Below are 23,989 nucleotides of genomic sequence, written 5' to 3' on the forward strand. Positions count from 1 at the left end.
TAGTATTTGAAAATGTCATTTTTGGGTATATTAATACACATGTTGTGTTGCGATTTAGTTTCAAGTCTATTTAGTCATACTCTTTTTAACTAACATATATTGAGCTCCTACTATATGCCAGGCACCATGGATATGCAGTGAGCAAGGAATCCAAAGGGAGGAATATCTAAAGAAATGTTAATTCACAGGCAGTTTCAACTTTCATACAATCTGTACTTTCAGATATTAAACTTTACTGTGCCTAAATATCCCTTTCTATTTGTGTTTCATACAGCAGCAGACCTACTAATGATGAGGGTGCTGCTTGTGGGCACATTTCTGGACACTGTTTGGATCCTGAGGCGGGATGGACCAGACTGAGTCAGTTCCCTCCATCCTTCTCTATGTACTGCCTTTCAGTAGTGGGACCTGTGGAATCCTTGGACCACTGGGTACTAGTATCTTGCTCACTTCCAGGGACCTCTGTTCAGGGTGAATGTCCCCTTATCTTCTCTAACATCCCCTTCTGCCCCGAGGTTGGGGGCATGTTGGAAGAAAGAAGTAGAAAATGGAGGAAGCTTGAAGTAAGCAGATGGAAGCCACGCTGGCCCTAATAGTACTCAATGGACCCTCTCCCTCTGAGGCTCCCCTTGTCCTGAAAAGCTTCTCACTCATCTGCAGGACCCCTGGGCTTGCAGCCGGCAAAGACTGTAGGAACCAACATTAGTGGTTATATAATAAACATTAGATCTCGGGGAATAAAACCTCCGTATAAATGTGTGACTATTTTGTAGCCATTTTCAGTCATTTGGCCTTTAACTACCTTTTAGGACTGTACCGTGTACAAAAGTGGTGGACTGCTAAAAGCCCTTATTATAGAATGGGATTTCTAACTATGGATTCTTTTTTTGCTTTTATATCAGAAGAAAATTTAAAATTAATATCAATTAACAAATTGTAATAAACCTGCTAGAATATTCCTTGTGTCTTGCCAACAAGGGAAGTGTGAAAATTTAGGTGGTGTTTATGCCTGAGCCAGATCATATTATTTTGGCTGGCATTTCCATATGTCTAAACTGTATCCTCTAGGTCCACCATTCTGCATTCCTAAAAGGAATAAATTAGCTCTTGAATCAGTGTTAAATATTCTTTCATTATACTAACAGCAGAAATATTTAAGACAAGTTAGAAACATTCAGTCTACAGCTCCTGTTTCATTTTATATCTAGTGATTATTTCCAAGCAGAGCCAACACATCCAGATGGATAGTTAACTATTTGGTCAATCATCCAGATGTTTTGTCTAGACATGTATATATATTCACAAAACAGCTGGATAACCGACTGAAGACTGTTTATTCATCTTCATTTACTGGCTGTGGTTAGACACTCTATCTAAATACAGAACTTGATTTATGATTGTAAAAATTACACAGTAGTTGAAAAGATATATGCAGAGAAGTTTTTCTGCCAACTCAGTGGAAGATAAATACCATCGGTGCATAAGTAGAACTATTCTTGGCAAATAACTATTATTCAGCTCTCCATTGTCATCTGTTAAAAAATAAAATAAAATGAGAGGTGAGGAGACGACAGTACATACTACTTTTCTCTTTTTCTAATATCAGTAGAGAAACATCAGTGTCAAAATTCTCTTGTAGACCCCATTATCATTTTCCTCCTACTTCTGCTGGTATTTCCTTGCAAATTAAGTGGGTAGGTCTCACCCTTCCTCAGATGTAAGGTTGCCAAATTTCACAAATAAAAATACATGACACAGTTAAATTTGAATTAAGTAAACCACAAATAATTTTTTAGTATATGTATGTCCCATGCACTATTTAGGACATACTTATACTAAAAATGTGGGTCATCTGCAATTCAAATTTAACTGAGCATCCTGTATTTTATCTGGCAACCCTTTTCTGTCTGGTTTAACTCTTCCTATAACAATCAGTTCAACAAACAACTCCTCTGTGACTCTGTTTGTGCAAGGAATAATCCAAAATGCTGAGGTAGATGAACAACATAAAGGGCATATAACTGTAAAGTCTACAACCTAGTAGGAGATACAAGACATATACACAAAGGAAGAATGCAGGAGCTTGGGCAACTCACTCTTGTCTAAGCCAAAAGACCAAGAAATTATCACAGCAGCATATACCACATACCATAAAAAAGTCATAAAGGGCTGTGGGAGAGTGGAGGAAGCACTCAGCATTCCTGACAGGGGAGATTAGGAATGATATTATGAACATCTAGGGTGACATCTGAAATGAGCTCTGAAGTAGAATTTCAGTGAAGTAATATGATAGAGGCATGGAGGTAGAAAGGTGTAGGGAATGTTCCAGAAACATTAAGTGAACAGTATGGCTGGGGTATCAGCTGTGGGTAGTAAAGGGAAGGAAATGCAGAGGGCAGTGATACTGGGGAGACAGATTGGGGTCAATCAAAAAGGCCTTAAATACCAAGGTATGGAGATTGAATTCTGTTCCATGGCAACACCTACATCTGAACAGGGGGAAGTAAGAGTAGCAAGATGTACAGAAGGGAGAAAAGGCTCATACCAAACATCTCAATGCAAGTGCTCAGCAGTTCATCTAATGTTGCCGCTTTCCCAAGTCCACTTGACCCCATGGTTATTTAGCCGTTGTCAAAAAACTAGGGGCATTTTCAACATCATGTAGACCATCTCCATAATCATGCAAACAGGTGATGTTTGTGCCTAGTGGTGGTCTCTGTCCTAGAGTCTCAAGACTCTAAAGAAACAAAAGAAAAAAATATCAGACTAGAGTTCTGCTATCCGTTAAAGCATGACTTTCCTACCTGAAAAGATAATGACTTTCACTGACTATATTTCTGCAAGAAAAGCATCAAAGTGACAGAGATTGTGTGAACCACCATGATGGTGAAATGCCTGCTAATCTGTTCCTTAGCATGTATGATGCTCTGAAACCATGGAAACGTTCCCTATTAAATACCATCCCATTTAGCAGCTGAAAAATTTTTTTGATACAACATGTTACACTTCATATTCTTAAGTGATAAAGACATTCAAGAGTACATTGTTATAAGCGTTACTTGGTTTAATATTATTACAAGTATATAGAGGGAGATAACTTTAAAGAGCAAATATATTGATGAGCGTTATCCTCAGGGATCATGTAAACGTTCAACAACTGGTAGAAAAAATCTTATTTGCATAACTTCTCTAACAGTAACAGTATTATTAATAGTAGTAAAATATTAACAATAATCTATTGAACATCCACATTATGTACCAGGCACTACACCAAATGCTTTGCATATATTATACAACTTGATCTTCATAACGATATTGTAAGGTAGATTATTATTTCCAGTTTACAGACAAGGTCATGGGATTCACACAGATTTAGCAACTGGTCCAAAACCATACAATTATTATGGCCTTGAATCAGGACTCCATTATAAAATAAAGTTTTTGGTTTCCCTTTTTCCCTTTTATTGCTCTCCCAAGTGGGGATATCATAAGGCTGTCATAATTTTGCCCCCTAATCTTGTGTGAAAAATGGCACTCCACAGCATCTCAGAAAAAGGATATAAACCAGATTATCTGTCACAGAGGTAGTAGAAAAATGTTGGCATGACAGCTGTCCCATTTTATAGCACTGTCATGGGGAAAGTGGGATTAGAAACAACCTCTAAGAGATGCTTATACCGAAAGTATCGCTGTTGGAAACATACCATCATTTTATTTTACAGAGCAAGTCCTTGATGCCAGCCACATATAAGGCTTAGAGAAATTGAGAGGTCATCATGATGTAAGACAGTTACCCACTGTGGATAGTTTAGGAGGTAAACGTGGCCATTGGGAATTCACTCATGAACTGTTTAAAGTCGATTTTACTCTCAAAGTTTATTTGTTCAACTGGTAGTCATGGAGCACCTGACAATTGCTAGGCACTAGGCAAGGCATTGAGGCTGCCAAGATGAACATATCATTGTCTTATCCCTGCCTTCAATGGGCTCATAGTCAACTTCAGAAGGCAAACACGTGAATGAATAGAAAAAAAAACTAAGGTCCATATGTGTGGCTGTATTAGTTTAGTGGTACCACTGAAGAGTGACATCTGAATGAGTCTGTTCACCAGCTGTATAAATCAGGTGGAAACATACTCTTGTGCAAAAGGTACTACTCTTAGAGCATCAAAAGAAGGATTATTTCATGTGTCATAAAAATAACGGAAACACTGGGTCAATGCTGTCCCACTTCTGGAATGGGAATATTAAAGCTGTCTAGAACCAACTCTTACATCTCTTAACCAAGTCACCTTATTGGTAAGGCCTTTCCCGACCACCATAATTTAAAACAACACTCTCCCTCCAAGCCCACCTCCCAATTGGCATGCCCTACCTCTCTTACTGGATTTATTTTTCCTCATAACACGTATCCCCATTTGACATACTCCATATTTTACTTGTTTATTTACTTTTTAATCTTTCTAGCACTGTGAACGTAAGCTCCATGAATGCAGGAATTTTTGTGTTAGTTCTCTGGTGTACTGCCCAACTGCTAAGATTTTTGCCTCTCATATAGAAGATACCCAAAAAAGAATTTGCTAAACTCATGAATGAGTGGATGGATGGATAAAGAAAGAATAAAATAAAAATGGTAAAAAGTTTGTCTTTGAATATGTATATATTTGTACGAGTGGATACTATAAAATTTTAAGGGATTGTTTTTTAGTTTGTTTTACTTATTTAAACTAGCTTTTAGTAAACATCACTGGGATAGAAGTTTTCTAGACTTTCTGCTAGCCTTCTAGATGTGATAGGATCTGCCTATACTCTATTCATAATAAGAACTTGGTACCTCTTCCAGGACATTTTGGGGCAGCATTTCTCTGATTTCCTTAACGTAAATTCTGTCAATCCCAAGAAAAGTCAACAACGGACAATTGACAGGTTTGATTACCTTCCTGTATAAACAGGAAGGTTTTTTATCTTGTTAATTCTTGTTACTGAATAGTAAATGTATTACTTAGAACCAAACAACCTAGACTAACTAAACTAATTCTTAGGTCAAACCCAAAATTATTCAGCTAATTTGTTTGGGGAAGATATTGACTTTCCACAAGAGGTTAGAAATAACCTGGCACCAAAGACCTGTCACCATGTTTGGAGTTATATTTGTGATCTGTAAAGAAGCCAGTACCTGAGAGCCAAGTGGGCCTCTCCAGTTGCAATCTGTTTCTTCAATCAGTAGATGTGTCTGTGTCTCTGCTTAGCGTTCTGTCATCTGCATATGCACCTGAGATCTCATTTCATATGTGTGGATATTATTGTATCTACAACTGCTTTTTCAAAAGTAAAGTTTCTTTATTGCAAAGGCAATATACATTCATCATTTAAAATACGACAGTAATGAAAAAGGAAAGAAAAAAAAATTACCCATAATCTCATCATCCAAAGGACTCTTGTTAATACCATGACATGTTTCTTTTAGTTTTTCTGGCATAATTATTTTGGTGAGTTTCTTACATAATCTAAAATGGTTTAAAGAAACACTTACTTACTGGTCTCACACAGGTAGATATCCAGGTCTGAAAGAATTTTAAGGGCAGTTATCATCACTGGAAAATGCATTGGGGACTCAGTCTGCTGAACTGGTTTACCCAACTCGAATAATAAGTACTTTGGAGAACCTGATAAAAGAACAGAAAGAAATCCCCAGAGTTAAATAATAGAAACACTGAATAATCCACATTGTTTTAAAGCATTTCCAAAACCCTTCAATTATAAGTGGTTTTTGTCTAAACGTCACTCACAAAATTAGTTAAAAAGAGAATACATTTGAAGTAGTTATTTGGTGCCACGATATTTTTAAGATCAAATTGTTTTTAAAACATTCAGCCTATTAAAAACGATGTGTGACAAACCAAAATTTATACACATAGTGTAAAATACTATTTTAGTCCAAATATACTTCTATGGGTGGATTTCCAAACACTGACTTTGGAATGTTAATAAATCTCTAAAACAATTTGTTGTGGCGATCATCAAGCTCCGACTATAAATCACTCCTGACTGTCTCAACAAGAATGTCAATGTTATTTTAGTCCAGGTTGTTTAGTCTCTTGATGGCTTAGGAGTTGCTTTTGTGTTGATAGGTACGCTCTGGCTGCACTGAAAATTATTGCTCCTCAGCATAAACATTTTCTCACAAATCTGAAAAGGACGCAATAAGCCAAAATTTCCCCAGGGCTTGAATTATTTCTAAGAGAGAAGGTTTCACTTCAGAAGGGCAATAGAGTTCTGTTGGGTGTGATTTCCAAAGGCCATGATGTCTTCATGCAGCAAAAAAGACCATTAACGTGACTGGTGAAGACTCAAAAACATTGTGAGGTTGCCTAGGACAATAAGAACTATGCTTTCAATGTTAGAAACAGTGAAAAGGAGCCAATTCCATGCAACTATACATGAACAGATCTTAATTAACATCCCAGGCTCTTGACTCAGAACATTTAGAAGTTTTTAAAAATTGGATTTCAACATTAGATAGACAAATGGGGAGAATTTTACTACTTTGAGTAAAACGCCATTAACGCTACTTACTTTACTAGATTGTTTAAGAAGTTAGTGAGGTAACATAAATGTACCCACTGTCAATCCTGCAAAACACTGGGTGCTCGGGAAGGTGTCTCCCTTTGTCCACACTTCCTCTTCTCTTCCAGTATTTAAAGGTCTTAAGTTGAGGACTTAAGGTGAAGTAGAAGATCAACATTTAGAAGTGACAGAAAGAGAAATGTTAGTTTAGAGAAGGGAGAAGGAAATAGGAGAAAAAATACTGTGACACTAGGACATCTAGTAGTGGGGCAGGAGGCCTCATCAGCAATGGAATCCCATTCCTGAAAGTGCTCAAGCCAAAGTAAGGTAATGACTGTTAGAGATGTTGTAGACTAAATTCCCAGACAGTGTCTAGGAAACACACCAAAATAACAGCGAAGTTTGCTCCTGGCTCTAGGATTGCAAAATGTATAAGGTGAAATATTATATCTATTCAAGAAATAGTTTTGAAATTATATTGGCCATATTAGAACTTCCAAAGATAGTCTTGTCTATAGCACTATCTCTGTTGTAAGAAAAAACAAACAAAAACTCTTGAATACTTTTCCCTCCTAATGGCAGATATTGTCTTTAGAGATAAATAACCATGTGTATGTTCTTACACTCATATGACCTTCATATGGAGACATGGGGTTTCTCCAAATGCCTAAATCCTTTGATAAAATGAGTGGTAATTATTACAAACCTTTACACTTTAAGGATTAACAACAAGGGTGTCATAGCATTTGTTATTCTGGCAACACTCAAGCTTAATCTTCCTTTCTTACCACAGACATGAGATTTTAAAAGTGCTGTCATTATATTCTCTGAGACTCCACAGGAGAATCAAGATTATTGAGTTCAGTAAGAGAAATGACAAAACTATGAAAGACAGTTGATTTATTTGACAAATACTTACTGAGGATCTATTAGACACCAGATACCAAGCAAGCTACTAGAGTGACTGGTAGAGGAAGTTGCAGATAAGCAAAGAGAAGGATAAACTGGTGAGCAGGACAAACACAATTCTTGCTCTTATACTCCAGCAAAGAATAAAACAAGTAATTACCATAAAGTATCCTATGAAGTTGCAGGGCACTAATACAGTCTAGGAGCCAGAGGAGTTTTAGCTAGGCCAAGTGTGGGTGGGAAAATGGTAATCAAGAAAAGTTAAAAGACATTTAGAATGACTGAAGTATTGAATGAGACAAGAGATGAGACCAAAAGGTCGGTAGGAATAGCTCATAAACAGTATTGTAAGCTATATTAAGGAGTATGGACTTTATCTGAAGGGCAATGAGAAACCATTGTTTTAAAGGTGAGTAGGAGAATGGCATGATCATATTTGGATTTTTTAAAGATCCTTCCATCTGCAGTATGGAGGAGAGATTAGTAAAGACCTACACTGATGATGGGGAAATCAGCTGGTGGTCAATTATAACCATCCATGAAAGAGAAACCAATGTGTGGAAATGGAGATGGAGAGAAGTGGTTGGTCACAGAATATATTTTGAAGATAGGTCCAATGAGATTTGTTGATCTATTGGCTATGGGGAAATCAGCAGAAAGGAGGAATCAGGGATAATTTGCAGATTTCCAGCTAGACATTTGGTTGGGTTATGGAGCCATTTCCCTGAGATTGAGAAATTGAGGGATGGGGGTAGGGGTAGTTAAGTTCATGGAGGGGGCAGCAAAGGATGAATTCACTTTTGGATGTGTTTAGTTAGAGATGTCTGAGACCTCTTAAGGGGAATGTTGAGTTAGCTTCTGGATATCTGTTACATGATCATGTTTAAGTGCTAAGAATCAGTGGAAAGGGAAATTTAAGGGGCAGGAGAAAGAGAATTTATATAACAAGGTCTCTGGGAGGACAGGAGTGATAGACCATGCACAGGTGGAGGGATTTACCTTGGATAAAGCTGAGGGTCACCTCTTTCAATGTGACAGCACGAAAGAGGAAAAAAATGGGTATAGATAGAGGTATATTCATCCTTTTGATAGCAGGAAGTCAAGGAGGTTCCTGTCTGGTGACTTCTATTTACTCTAAAAAGGAGATAAGGTCGTCCACTGGAAGGTCTGATGGAAACAGATCTGAGATTTATCCAGAGGAGAAAATAAACAAAAGATGCTGTGAAGAGCAGAAGAAAGAAACCAGAAGTATTGGGGTTATTTCCATCCAGAGTAGAAGGCTGATGTTTCTCTTCTTCTGGAGTTTGTTTTGAGAGGAAGTTTAGTGTTCCTTGTTCCTAGGATGACATCACTCACTTGTGTCATGTTTCTGAAATTATTTAAGGTAACTTTTCTGGAACAAGTCACATGGCAAGTTTCTCCTGTATGGACCAGGCAGTTCTGAGTTTCTGTTGTTAGAGTCTAGTCGTATAAGTTTCTGTAAGTATGAACCTCAGAGCTGAAGCATGGTTGGCATTTTCTAGGTGACTTCCAAATGAGGGCATGAGCCCCTGCTCCAGTCTCACTTAGCTTTGCTTGAAACGTGGAAGAAGATACTATTGGAACGGAAATTATAATAAAGAAATAATTTACCTCCCATCCTTTGACTTGCTCCAGAATATTTCATTCTGGCAACTTCAACCTCAGCCACAATTACCATGTTCTCTACCCTCCCAGCCAATATTTCTGTATCTCTGTCTCACCATGCACAGTCTCCAATGCCCTCGTTATCTGTTACTTTTCAAAAGGTCATAAATCACAAGATACATTACTGTTGTTCACTCTTCATGCATTCTTTGGGTACTTCTACACTGGTCTTGTTTTAATCTTCTTTCTCATTTCTTTCAACTTTACCTCTCAGTTCTTTGAATTTATCTTCCTACTTTATTTCCTTCAATCAGTTACTTTTCCTAGAGTGCTCTGTCATAGTCTCATTGCCAGCACTATGAAGGTTGATTCCATCACAAAGCAACTGGGATAGTATGAGCTTAAAAAATGAGCCCAGTGCTTACAGCAAAGTTAAAACATTCTAAATGGGCCATAATGGTGACCCATAGAAGAAAGTATCCCACATTTATGGATAGTGGAGCAATATCCCTGAAGTTTATTTAAGGCTGACAGGAGGGAATAGCCATGCATAATACTGAATTTCTCAAATCTAAAAGTAATTTTTTCATTCTTGCCTTAGACGGGTGTAATTAATGTAACCATGAGGTTTTTCTGGGTTTTAAATTGTTAGCTCTTGTTGTTTATTAATTTTTCCCTACGAAAAGCTTTTACTAAATTAATGGAGCATTAATAATCAACATTGTCCTGGATTTTAGAAAACAATAATTTCTACAAATATTACTTGTTGGTGGCATATAATGTGATACACATGATGTTGGGAAAATTACCTATATTATGTTTAAATCTTATAACACCCTGAAAGCTAAGTGCTAGTCTCACCATTTCATACAGGAGGAAATTGAGGCCTAGAGAAGTTAAATTATTTGTCCATATCATATTACCATGTAAGTTGCAAAGCTAGGCCCATCTGACTCCAAAAATTTATATTTTTTTCCACTACCCAGACAAATGTTAGCTGTTGTTAAGGCTGCCTATTAGATCAATTTCTAGGCATTGTCTAGAACAAATGTTTACTATTCCCTTTGCTTAGCTTCTAGGCATTCTATCACTGGCCCTATTGTCTGCAAATGAATAACCATCATTAGTACAGCAAGCCTGACAATTCAGGGACTAACTGGTACCAGACACTGAACAGAAGTCAATAACCAGCTCAGAGCGCATCTCATAAGGCCTCATTGCATTTTTCGGTAACAAGTAACAAGGTTAAACTGCATTTTATTTCTTTTTTTCTTGCTTAACAGTATTTAGTATTGGCAACCAAACTAACACATTTACAGCCACCTGACATGAGTTGAATGAGAAATTAAAGTCTTGAAGAAGCTCTAGTAATAAATACAATGGAATTCTAAAGTCCAGGCAAGGACGTGTTTCCCTGGCATTTGGCTGTAGCCGAACATGGAAGAGAACCGACATATACACATATGAGGCATTTGCAATCAGATGGTTTCCAGATGGACACGTTCAACCACACGGAAGGGTTATGGCTACTATGGCAACTCCAGCATTCAAGTTGTAAATAATATCCCCCAAATAAGGCCCATAACTAGCTCAGAAGTTAACATTTTAAACTTTGGGAAAATAGATTTGTTTGTTTTTTTTTAAGATCAATATTTTCTTCTCCTGAAGATGCCAATATTATATTCATAACAATCCTGTTTGTGGCACTAATACTTTGGAGGCCCTGGTTCCAAACGCCTTGAAATAAAGTCACATTCCCTTATCATTTGATTATTCATTTACTTCCGAGTGAGTTTGATGATGATGATGATGATGATGATGATGATGATGATGGTGATGATGACGAAGGAGAAGGAGAAGGAGGAAGTCATCTTACTGAGTGTTCCTATCTAGTCACTGTGCTGAGCACTGTACCCAATGAACTTTGGAAGGCTAGGCCCCACCCCAGAAATCCAGCGATAAATAAAATGCAGCTAAACTTTGCTATTTAATTGTTACCAAAAAAAAAAAAATGCAAGGAGGCTTTGTGAGATGAGCTCTGAGCTAGTTATTGACTTCCATTTAGTACTTAGTATCAGCACTAGCACCCTCATGCCTATGTGCCCACCATGAGCAGGAGGGCATTCTCAGTACTTGGCATGGGTTAAGTAAAACTTGGGATCCTCCCACTGGGACCAGATGACAATATCAGGGGACAGAATCTACACAAAGGAGGCTCCAAGAGAATGAAGACACTACACAGAAAACCTCTAAGAAGCAAGAGAATGTGAACAGAAGACACAGCCTGGAGGACAAAATCTCTCGCTCACATATCACCACTTGGAGCTGGGAGTGGAAGCTGCCTGTCTCTGAAGATACCAAGAAAGGATTTTTTTTTTTTTTTTTTGCGGTACGCGGGCCTCTCACCGTTGTGGCCTCTGCCGTTGCGGAGCACAGGCTCCGGACGCGCAGGCTCAGCGGCTATGGCTCACGGGCCCAGCCGCTCCGCGGCACGTGGGATCCTCCCGGCCCGGGGCACGAACCCGTGTCCTCTGCATCGACAGGCGGACTCTCAACCACTGCGCCACCAGGGAAACCCTCAAGAAAGGATTTTAAAACCTGAGCTCTAAGTTGCTACACAGGAATGCAGCAAGAAGCACTAACATAATGAAAGATTGTTTTCAAAAGTATCTCCAAGCTCTCAGAGAAAGGCGTTTTGTTTGATTGAGCTAAAAGGCCGATGATTATTGAATACCTATTAAATGTTCAGCACTGTGTTATGAGCTGAAGACGTAAAGAGCTATTCACAAGGACCCAAATCCCTGTGTGGGAGACACATTATAAACTGGTTATTATAAAACAATGAGCCTGTTAAATCCAGTGTCAGAGACACATGCCCAGGATGTTGTAGGAGCATAGGAATTGGACCAAATTCAACCAAACAGATCTAGGAAGATGTCCTCAAAGAGGAGACACCTGAGAGTGTTAAGTTTTATGGGTCACAGAACTAAAACAAAAAATACCAGCTAAATTCACTTGTGTCAGATAGCAAAGTGGCTAGAAATATCTGAGCATGATTTTAGAATTGGGCATAGGATAGATATTACCAACCTGCTATCAAAACTTTTCATCACGTGAAAAAAGAATAAGAACACACATAAGACAATATTAGAATAAGAGCTGGTGAGAGTAAAATGATTGGGATTGGGTAGGTATGCGTTGAGTTCTGAACTGTTTTTGGCTTAAAAAAAAAAAAAGCATAAGTAAATGAATGTACCACAAAAAGATAGGGACTGTACAATGCTTTATTATCACCATCATTATTATTTATTTTATCTAATTTTACTACTGACACTGATAGGCTTTAAAAACTAGATTTCTTATGTCATTTTGATGCCAATTTCTGTATACATAGATACAGACCTACTTGAAGATGTAATAGTAATTTCTCCTTATCCAGTGAAACCGTACAGTGTTATCATCTAAGTGAAAACATTTTGCTCTTGTTCAGAAACTAGTATGTTTATAGCATTCTTTTATGGTATAGTAAATTCTTAGTTTGAAATTACTTCTGAATCAAGGATTTGGAGCTACACTTTTTATTGGAACCAATTAAAAGTAAAATATAGTAACCCCCCCCAAAATGCTTTTTAAATTATTTCTGTATTCTCAATTAAATTTACACAGCTTGAAGCCCATAATTAGAAGGTGCCACTTAATGACTCTGTCATTCTCTTTTATTTCAGATTTTTCTCCTACAGCAAACATTTCTTCCTTTCTCTAAAAGAAAAACAAATCTCAAGAGATGGTGATATCTCTCTTCCTCCCATCTAGGACATTAGCTAATTTCACCTTCCTTTCTCTAAGGTTCACTCTCATCATCCCTAACACGAGAGAAATAACATTACTCTGCCTTCCACATCAGAACAACAAAAAAACTTCACTTGAAAAGGTTTTAAGGGCATTTAACACAACAAAAAAAAGGAAGCCCTAAAATTACGAAATGTCCCAAACTATATTTGAAAAGTCATTATTCAGAATTTAGAATATATTTCCCCATTAGGACAATATTATAAATGGATTACTAGTAGGTTTACACACGGAGGACAAGGAGGTCGGTGGAGACTTGTCAAAAATACTGAAAAGAACTTTTGGAATTCCCAAGAAGTTCAGAGGTTGACAGCACTGGTTCCCTATATGCCAAATTACCCTTCAGAAGTTGTGTAACTCCTAGAAACATGAAACTAATGGGTATTTTTAGATCTAGAGAGGCAAAGGAGGAGAAAGAAAGATAGAGGGAGAAGAAAATAGCTTTTCACAAAGCCACTGTTAAAGAGTTAGAGGGGGCAAAGAAATGGGAACAAGGATTTTGTTGGCACAGTTGTAAAACAAGGGAGGAACTGATGAACTGGAAATAAATTGTTAGCAGTTTAAGTAAACAGGAGGTGTCTTTCCTGGCCTCAAGCAAAAACAAAGAATGCAAGCTCTCCACTGGCCATCTCACCTGTCTTCCCATCCTTCACAGCCAAGTAGAATTGGCTTATTTCATCCCCTCTTCGGACCACCAAAATCAATTCTCCCTCCACTCCGCACCCGCACACCTCTCCAAAAAGACTCTGGTAGAGGTCACTGCATTTTGTCAGAAGTTAGATGAAGCCTCAGCAGCCATGTGTTACCTCTTCACCACACCCTGCCTAAAATTCTCCCCTTGGATGGTTTTCCTGGCATCTTTTCTTCCCTCATTTTCCTCCTGTGCCTCAGGTCACACGTTTCCAGTCTGATATGCAGATCTTTCTCGTACTGCTGAGGGCTCGCAGGTCTCTACGCCTTTTCCTTTTGCCTCAGACCCTCCATGTAAACTCATCCACAACCACAGATTCAACCACCACCTCTGTGTTGGACTCCAGCTGTGTGGTGTGCTGTAGAGGACAGAGTGGGCTCTGGAGAGAGGCATGTTTGAGCTCTGCTCTTTACTAATGAGTGACTTTGGATGAGTTTTACTTAACTTTTGGGTAAGTTTTCATATCTTACCATCATGCATTGCTAGTGGAAACGTAAAATGAGACGGCCACTTTGGGAAACAGTTTGGCAGCTCCTCAGATCTTAAACATAGAGTTACCATATGGTCAAGCAAATTCACTCCTAGGTATATACCCAAGAGAATTGAAAACTTATGTCCACAAAAAACTTGTACGCGAATATTCATAGCATTGATATTCATAATAGCCCAAAAGTAGAAACAACCCAAATGTCCATGAACTGATCAATGGAAAAACAAAATGAGGTATATCTATACAATGGAATATTATTTAGCCATAGAAAGAAATGAAGTACTGATACATGTTTTAATAAGGATAAAACTTCTAAAAGTTATGCTAAGAAAGTCAGACACAAAAGGCCATACACTGTAAATTCCATTTATATGAAATGTCCAGAATAGGTAAATCCAATAGGTAGAGACAGAAAGTAAACTAGCAGTTGCCAGGGGCTGAGGGAAAGGAGGAATAGGGAGTGACTGCAAAGAGCTCAGGGTTTCTTTTTGGGGGTGATGAAAATGTTCTGGAATTGGGTTGTGATAGTTGTACAACCTTGTGAATATACTCAAAATCACTGAACTATACACTTCAAAAATGTAGATTCTAATGGTATGTGAGTTATACCAATTAATTTTTAATTAATTAAAAAATATGCCCTCTTCATTTTCCTAAACTACTACATCTCCTATATTTCCTTCCTTGGTTTATGGCTCAACCTTTCTCCCAATATTCCATGCCAGAAACTTGGGACTCACCCTAGATTATCTGATGCCTTCTTTCATCATCCCTCTATGTCCAAGTCTGATTATCTGTCCGTGGAGAGTTTCTCATATACCTCCACTTCTTTTCCTCTCCGCTGCCACTCCTGGGTTTAAGCTGTCGTTACCTTTCCCCTGGCCCACTGCAATGCTTAGTTGTCAGGCTTCCAGATTGACTCTTACCTCCTGTTTATCTCTCCTCTCTATTGGTGCCAAATCAATCTTTCCAAATTATCAGATTGATCACATAACTTCCCTATCCAAAATTCTTCACCATCCCCTATCGACTCAATCTAAAGTCTTTGCTTGGCATACAAAGCCTTTCATGAATGACCCTCACTCTGTCCACCCATACTCTCACTCTTCTTTCTTCACCCTCGCTTTACCTTTTGCTGTAAAATGAACTTCTTTTTTATAGTGCCCATGTGATAGGGACTGAATGTTTGAGTCCCCCCCATATTCATATGTTGAAACCCTAATCCCCAATGTGATGTTATTTGGAGATGGGGTCTTTGGGAGGTAATTAACTCATGAAGGTGGTTTGTTTTTTAAGCCACCCAGTCTATGATACTGTTGTTATAGAAGGCTGAACTAAGACATCATGCTTTGCACATATTCTTTCTTTATTTTAGAATGCCTCTCCTCCCCCAAGTATGTCTGCATGGCAATCACATACTCACTTCTCAAATGCCTACTTGAATTCTCCTCCTCCCTCCCAATTCTTCCAGGCAGACTTTTGCACTCAACATATTGACTTCCTTTAGGCTTTGTATGATTTATGTTACTGAATGGTTCTGTCTCCCCAGAGACAGTTCTTAAGAACTAGACCCTGTCTCTTGTCTTTCTAGCCCCCAACACCGAAGTATGTCTGTTATCTTTATATGGTTATCTTTCTCTGCCATCTTATTCTTCCAACATGGTCTTCAAACTTCAAATTTGTTTCTTCTCCAATTTCATCTTTAACCTTATTCTTGTCTCAAACTTTTTCTTTTGATTATTGAATGAATTTACTTCTTTTATATTAACATGTCCATAATGGAATTTCAAGACATGCCTCCAGATTTGTAGTAGCACAGATTTATGTTAGAGAGAATAAACATACACCAAATACTTCTTTCAGTCATTTTCTCATCTATTTAATAAATACTTATTTCTGTGTCAAACAGTGCGATTAACACCATGGCAGAGGTACAAGTATATATCAGGTACAGATTTTGATCTCAGAGACCTTAGGGTCTAAAGAGGCGACACACATGAACAGAAATTATGACACAGGGCATTATGAAAGAGTCATGAGAGAAGTAAAAAACAAGTTCTGACTCACAGAATTGAGCTGTGCCTTGAAGCATGAGTGAGGTTGCACTGAGCAGAGAAAAGAACACTGAAAAGAAAATGTTGCAAAGAAAATGACACTGAAAAAAGCAGATAGGTATGGAAAAGCAGGAATGCCAACAGAATGGTGAGGTCTTAAAACTGGACTTAAAGTACCTATGTGTTTATTTACTTACTCAACAAACATGGAGAGAGAGAGAGAGAGACTACCATGTTCTAAAGATCAGAACTAAAAGCCTCTGGTGGGATGAATTGGGAGACTGGGACTGACATATATACACTACTCTGTGTAAAATGGATAACTAATGAGAACCTACTGTATAGCACAGGGAACTCTACTCAATGCTTTGTGGTGACCAAAACGGGAACAAAATCTTAAAAAGAGTGTATATATGTATATGTATGACTGATTCACTGTGTTGTACAGCAAGAAATTAACCAACATTGTAAAACAACCATACTCCCATAAAAATTAATTAAAAAGGCCTCTGTGATGGTCTATGTGACGTAATCCAATGTAGCCTTTTCCTGTGGGGTCTGTGTAGGCTTCACACATTTTACTAATTTAATGATTTCTGAGTATAGCTTAATGGTTAAGAGCCTGGATTCTAGAGCCAGACAATTGGGATCGAATTCAACTCTTGTGCTTTCTAGCTGTGTGCCCTTTAGCAAACTCTGTCTCTGTATCTTTCTCTATATGGTAGGATAATAGCGGTATCTCTGTTGGAGGGTTGTTATGAGAATTAAATGGGTTAATACAATTAAAGTGCTTATTCACTGGCACATAGTATATTCTCATAAATGTTAGCTACTTTTATTATTTTCCTGGCAAGTAACCAATAACTGCCTTCAACTTGTGGGATAAAATGATTCCTATATATGTCATCTCTCTCAAACTCATAAGTCACATATATCTTACCTATATATACACATTTTGCAAGAGAGAGAGTGATAAGGAGAGAGGAAGGAAGGAAAGAAAGAAGGGAGGGAAGGAAGGAGGTGAGGAGGGAGAGAAGAAGGAAGGAAGAAAGAAAAAGAGAAAGGGAGAGAGAGAAAAAAAAAAAGGGGGAAAGGAAGCATAGGCCGGAAATTTGAATAATGAAATAAGAACTAGTTTAAATTCCATTTCTACCAACTGTGGCTTAGTCCCCAAAATTTTTTAAATGAAGATTCTGTAATCAGCTACCTACTCTAATATTCATTATTTTGGAAGGATAGACCTAGTTGTCTCTAGACATACAACCCAACCTATTATATTTTTATTGTCAGTTACAGTCTATTTTTTTTAAAGAAATATTTATCAAGCACATAAGATATGTACTTAAGGGGATACAAAGACACATACATGCCCCCAAAGAGACCAGGAGAGTTCAGTAAATACATATAGAAATGCCAGCAGTATCTTGTGTGTACCAATGAGTCATGAATGGGATCCCAGTCCTGACACTGCATTCATTCCTCTGCAGAATGGAAATAAATGTCAGCTTAATAATATCCTCAAAAACAATTCTTGAGAGTGGGTATTACACAAAAACATTTCCACCAGAAGTTTTGCTGATGGATCTACTTGTCACAAGAAAGATGTTGAAGAGTTGAAATAGTAAGTGAAACCGAGCTGTGTGCTAAAATTAGAACAAGAACCTCATCGGCTTCTGTGGTAATTTGTGGGGATTTCACAAGTCTACATGTTCACACAGTTTTATACCCTTGCCAATCTTTATCTCACCACAATATCTTATCTTCAGTGACTTCTTTTCAACAATTGCTTCTAATTTCTAGTCCAGGAGATTGGACATGTATTTATTTATTTACCTTAGACCCTCTTTAACTATTAATCACTTAAAACTTGAAGGTATTCACCAAGAACTTGGTAAAAAGATACTTCCTCACTACTAAATGCAACACAAATTAGTAATGGCATTTTAAAAACAGAAAAATACAAAAGAAAATGTTTAAATCAATCATTTACTTACCACTCCATAATAATGTAGTAAAACTTGGTTTGGGAGATAAAGGCAAAAACCCACCATAAAAACATCAATGACTAGCAAAAAGTACTGGAATATCTGAAGCAGTATCTCACTGAAAAATCAAAGAAGGCTCAAGACCAAAATATAGTACCTTCATGCATCTAAAGTAATGTGAAGGGAGTCCAGGTTTTGTAAAAGTGTTTCTGTTTTTCAGTAATTATAGGTTCTTTCCTAAAATCTAATTTTGATTTTGGATAAGGAGTTTTAAATTCAATAATGTGTTGTCTATAAAGTGCCAAACATCTGTTTTATAATGTATCCAAACCTCCATCTCTTCATTATAATATGGAACAACCTGAGTCTTTCCAATGAGTTCTTTGGGGTTTTGTTTATTGAGAACCATATTCACACCAAGGTGACTGAACAGATGTCATGCTTGACATCAGCAACATCCCACATAGATATGCTTGTGGGTCTTAACACAAAATCATGATTTCTGTAATAACCCAAGGACTCTAGCTCTGACGTTACAGCAATTAGATATGAAAGTATAGTGGCTGTACACACATTATAAACATTGTTCTCAAATGCCCTTCTCTTTTGCATTTTTCCCTTTATCTGAGAAAGCCTACTTAAAGACATACAAATAATAAACCACAAGTGTTAGCTTTTTCTCCAAAGTGAAGAGGGTGTATGTTAACAAGTTCTTCCTCACTCAGCATCTGCAGGTTATAAAATAGTGACCTCCTAAACAGAGATCTAACTCATAGATGTACTTTTTTGTTAGGCTCACACAGGATTGGCTCTCACAAAAGTTGCAAAAATGTACAAACCCAGACTTCCACTTAAAACAATCCAGTTTTCTAGATTCTTGTGGAAACATCAGATCTACTGGCTTTAGGGCTGCATTCCCACGAGGCAACATGTGTTTGGAACTGAGTAGCAACTGCCTCCCAGTTCCCCAAAGTCTCCACTACCCTCTATTGTCTCCCCAATCTGAGGCCAAGTGTCATGGCCATTTATCATCCCACTATGTGCCTTTTCTTTTTTAGTACATTTAAGAGGAAAGTGAAATATCACTTGTCCCAAAGAGAATTCTTTTTATCCCTAATCCACATCACTTATTCCGGTATCTTCTTGGCCCTGCAAACATTTGCCTTTGCAAGCCCCTACCTCAGGCCCACCAGGCTGCCCCCTGACATCACAGATGCTAAGGAGGACTCTTCACAATGTTCCTATTTTTGGATTAGACAAGGAAGAGTCACAAGCCCACTACTATGCCTTCTGACCTATTTCCATTAAAAGAGTAGGTTCAAACTTCAAGACAAACCCTTGCCCAAGCAAGAAAGTAAGTTTGGGGATTTCTATAGCATTTGTCAAGGCTGATCAGGCTAATAAATTCTTATTTAGTTCCACTTACAATATGTTTAAAATGTCCAGATGACCTCCAACTTTTGCAATTTCCACAGATTTCTATGTTTTTCTTTTACAGAAAAGTTCTTGGGGAATTCCCTGGTGGTCCAGTGGTTAGCACTCCATGCTTCCACTGCAGGGGGCCCTGGCTCCATCCCTGGTCGGGGAACTAAGATCCTGCAAGTTGCACAGCACAGCCAAAAGAAAAAAGAAAGAAAAGTTCTCATAATCAACAAAACAGATGTTCACTAACGATTACCAAAGAGCATGGGACTTGGTGCCAATGCCCTCTCAACACTTTACTTTGTAGATTCTGGAAAGATTATGGGAAAATAGAATGTATACTGGGATAGCTATACAAAAAATATGTACCTACTCATGCTTAGAGGCAAATACATTTTCAGATTCCTCACACTACAGTAAGTATCTAGTTTCACTCTCTCCCACTTCCTCTCTCTGCTGCTTTGGATTTGTTGACTACAATTAGTGACAGCTTATTCCTCCCTGTCAGATTCAAGTAACTCAGAGGTACTATGGACTTCTCAGGATAATTTCCTGTGGATAATTCCCAAGATCATTTCCAGCACTTAGACAATGTGTCACTTGGATGACTAGGGACTACACAAGTTGAGCTGGTATTCTTCCTTTGTTGTTGTTTATGATTGTAAAGAAAGAAACCAGCAATCAGGGGAGGGTTATTTACTAGTCAGTGCAGCTGCAAGAATTAGCCTCTAAACACCTGATTTCATCATTTTGCTCATTCAAGTCTTCTGATGGAGCTTTTTTTGTCTATTCAGAGAAACTCTGTAGTTCTAATAGAAAAACAGCTTGTGGTACAGGAGAGACAGAGAGATGTTTTTCCACTTTTCAAGGGGACCTTTTGTTTATCTGGTTAACAGCCTCACTCTATAAAGGAGAAGCCCAGGACCAAAAAGATAACATAATTTGCCCAAGTTTAAACAGTGAGTTAATGGGAGAAAGGAAAATAGGCCATCACAGTAGAGCTTCCATAGAATCCAGGCTCATACTGGGTGGGGTCCCTGGGACATAAATAGTGCATGTTTCAGAGGCTGATTTTGAACTAATCCATCTGCTTAAGAAAGTGTGAGTTTTCTGATACGAAGCAGCTCTTTTGCCATTTAGATATGGAGAAATGAATCAGCATTGATGATGTGGAATTTCTGTTCACCGGTCTGATTTCAAGGGAATTTGACTCTATGATTTTGCAAAAACTATTCCAACCTAATCATCTCCCTTCGTCAAAATAATTTTTGTAGGGCTTCCCTGGTGGCGCAGTGGTTGGGAGTCCGCCTGCCGATGCAGGGGACACGGGTTCGTGCCCTGGTCTGGGAGGATCCCACATGCCGCGGAGCGGCTGGGCCCGTGGGCCATGGCCGCTGAGCCTGCGCGTCCGGAGCCTGTGCTCCGCAACGGGAGAGGCCACAGCAGTGAGAGGCCTGCATACCGCAAAAAAAAAAAAAAATAATAATAATAATAATTTTTGTTTTCAGGGGTCTAAAATGATAACGGAGGTTTTAAATCCCTGGTTGGTGGATGCTGGGCATCAGAAGCAGTTCTGGGTACCTCTGAGATGAGTAAAGACGTGTAGTGAAGGTGAAATGAGAAGGTAGAGCCTTGGAACTCAAAATTCATCTTGGCACATCTGGCTCTCTGGCTCTGATGCTTGGATCCTAAACCCTGTCCAGTCATTTACTCTTATCACATGGAACCCCACATATTTTCTTGGTTACCTCTGGTCACTCAAACTTTGACTTCTCTTTTTAAGTCTTCTAGAAAAGAGCTGCACATGCTCCACTCCCCCAGTCTAAACTCGCTTCTTCAACACCACTACGGGCTTTGAGACTCTGTTCCTGCTCTCCCAGGTTGGGGACCAAATAGTCTACGAATTGCAGCTCTCATTGTCCTTGTCCTCAAATTCCATTCGCATCAGACAGCAGCAGCTTTTTCAAGAGGGATAATGATGGAGCAAATACTTCCCACATTCCCAGCAATTTGTTTTTGGCTCGGGTGGCTCCAATCTTAACTCCGGGGGAAAGGATTTCTCTACTTTACAAAAAGGGATTTTTGTATTCAGGAGGAACCTGCCTCTTATTAAATATTTGAAAGAAATTCAAGGAGGCTTCTGGGCTCAGATGGACAAACTGCCCAGTGAAATGAAGGAGAACCTATAGAAAATGTCCAAGCCCAGCATAGGAGCACATCATCCTTCTGCATGGCCTTCATACTTTGCTCTTAGTGTGAACTCATGAAGCCCAGGGCAGACAGAGAGCCAGGCCTGGTGCTGCCAGCTGATCTTGTCCCTGTGCTTCCAGGCTCCCACACACTCCTCAGGGCAGTTCTCCCACACGCAGAGTTTGCTCACTGGGGAGCCCCTTCCCCAGCTCCACTCCTTCAGGAATCAGTGACCATAAACATAGCTACTTTGAGGGGAAGAGCAGTTTCTAGGATAGAGACTTGTATTAGTTTGCTCCTACTGCTATGACAAGATATCACAGACTGGGTGGCTTAATAGAAATTTCTCATAGTTCTAGAAGCTAGGAAGTTCAAGATCAAGGTGCTGCCAATTCAGTACCTGGTGAGACTCTCTTCTTGGCTTTCAGCCTTCTTGCTGTGTCCTCACATGGTGGAGAGCAAGAGCTCTGGTGTCTCTTCCTATAAGGGCACAGCCCTATTGGATTAGGCCCCCATGCCTAAGGATTCATTTAACCTTAATTACCTCCTTAATAGGCCCTATCTCCAAATACAGTTACATTGAGAGTTAAAGCTTTAACATATGAATTTGGGAGCACACAATTCAGTCCACACCAAGGCTTTTAATCAAGAATCAGAGATTTGTAAAACCCCTGACATCATATGCAGAATTTTGTTTTTGTGCCCATGAGCTTCTTTCTGGAGAGAGGGTCTCAAAGGGGCCTGTGATCAATAAAAGTTAAAGAACCACTGCTCAAACACACAGAGAATGATTGCCCTAGAGGATTTCAGAAGACACAGGAAAATCCGTATTCCCTGAGGTTGCACCATCTGATGTCATTTTTTTATATCTTAAAACAGATAAAGTTGCCTAATGCAGAAGGAGAGGAAACACAACATTATTCCCTGATTCTCACCACCAGCTTTTTAGAGTCACAAAAATTTGAGATACAGAAATTTTCACACCCTCCCAAGAGTCCATGAGCCACCTTAGACTTAATATCCAATTAAAAAACATAAGGTTTCCTTTTTGCAGAGGCATCTATGCCCCTGTCAAGGTCTAGAAATACTACCCCTACTCCTCCCTGTGAAGTTGCTTCCTTCATACCACTTCATTCACCTCCATTACCCTTCAGTACCTTGGTCAGACGCCATCAGCCAGGGAAGTGGGGGGTAGGCACTGTTCTGTGTGGTCCACCAGCTTCATAAGACACTTCCCACAGGGCAGGGCAGCCGAGAGGAGTGCTCTGAGGCTGCATCGACAATGATATAGTTCTAGCCACTCCACAAAAACACTGTCAAATGGTGTCCTTTCAAATAGGGCGTATAACGATTTAGACTGATGACATTTTGTTGGCTCACAAACCACAGGAGTTCAGACATTAGTGCAGCGCAGTTCTCAGACTAAAAAAATTGATAGTATGTGTAATCTCTGCACCATCTCAAATGGGACTTTGTGCGTGTTTAACGTCTTTCTTCAAAGGAGATTAAAGGGCAATAATCTAACTTTGCCCTATAAAATAATTCTGGAAAAGAGAATTAATAGTATTATTTTTATGTTATAACTAAATGGGAATTAAAGGAATTAACTAAATATTCAATTGGTTAATCTATCCATCAATCAACAGGCATTTATTAAATAACTTGTTTTTTTCTCTTTTTTTTCCCCCTCTGGGTGATGTTTAAATGCTACCTTTTAATATAATTAAAAATATAATTCTAACAGCAAAGGACCTGATTCTTACCTTCTCAGGGAAAAAAAAAAAAAAAAAAAAGAGTCTGTTTTATGTTCAGTATCCCAATCCCGGGTCTTTTATTGTTTCAACAAATATCAACTGAGCACATACCTCTACCTTCCAGACATTATGCCAGGGCCAGGGTATCCACGTTCTTCCCCACAGATACACCAGAAATACATCTACGCGTGGAACAACTCCTACAGAGCATCTACTGAACGCTGGCAGAAGACCTCAGACCTCCCAAAAGGCAAGAAACCCCCCACGTACCTGGGTAGGGCAAAAGAAAAAACTAAACAGAGACAAAAGGACAGGGACGGGTCCTGCACCAGCGGGAGAGAGCTGTGAAGGAGGAAAGGTGTCCGCACACTAGGAAGCCCCTTCGCGGGTGGAGACTTCGGGAGGCGGAGTGGGGGAGCTTGGGAGCCGCGGAGGAGAGCACAGCAACAGGGG

General features: G+C 38.9%; 1 protein-coding gene across 1 annotated transcript in view; it reads right to left on the reverse strand.

Annotated features, from left to right (window-relative positions):
- RASGRP3 (RAS guanyl releasing protein 3) overlaps positions 1–23,989 on the reverse strand; it is a 110,447-nt gene that overhangs the window by 37,992 nt on the left and 48,466 nt on the right. The window contains exons 2-4 of the mRNA XM_033425272.2: positions 5,537–5,665; positions 2,546–2,737; positions 1,430–1,532 (exon numbers count right to left, since the gene is read on the reverse strand). Coding sequence (XP_033281163.1) covers positions 1,430–1,532; positions 2,546–2,615 — 173 coding nt within the window. The 5' untranslated portion in view covers positions 2,616–2,737; positions 5,537–5,665. The remainder of the gene's footprint in view (positions 1–1,429; positions 1,533–2,545; positions 2,738–5,536; positions 5,666–23,989) is intronic.

Source organism: Orcinus orca, chromosome 13, assembly GCF_937001465.1.
Source record: "Orcinus orca chromosome 13, mOrcOrc1.1, whole genome shotgun sequence".
Lineage (NCBI taxonomy): Eukaryota > Metazoa > Chordata > Mammalia > Artiodactyla > Delphinidae > Orcinus > Orcinus orca.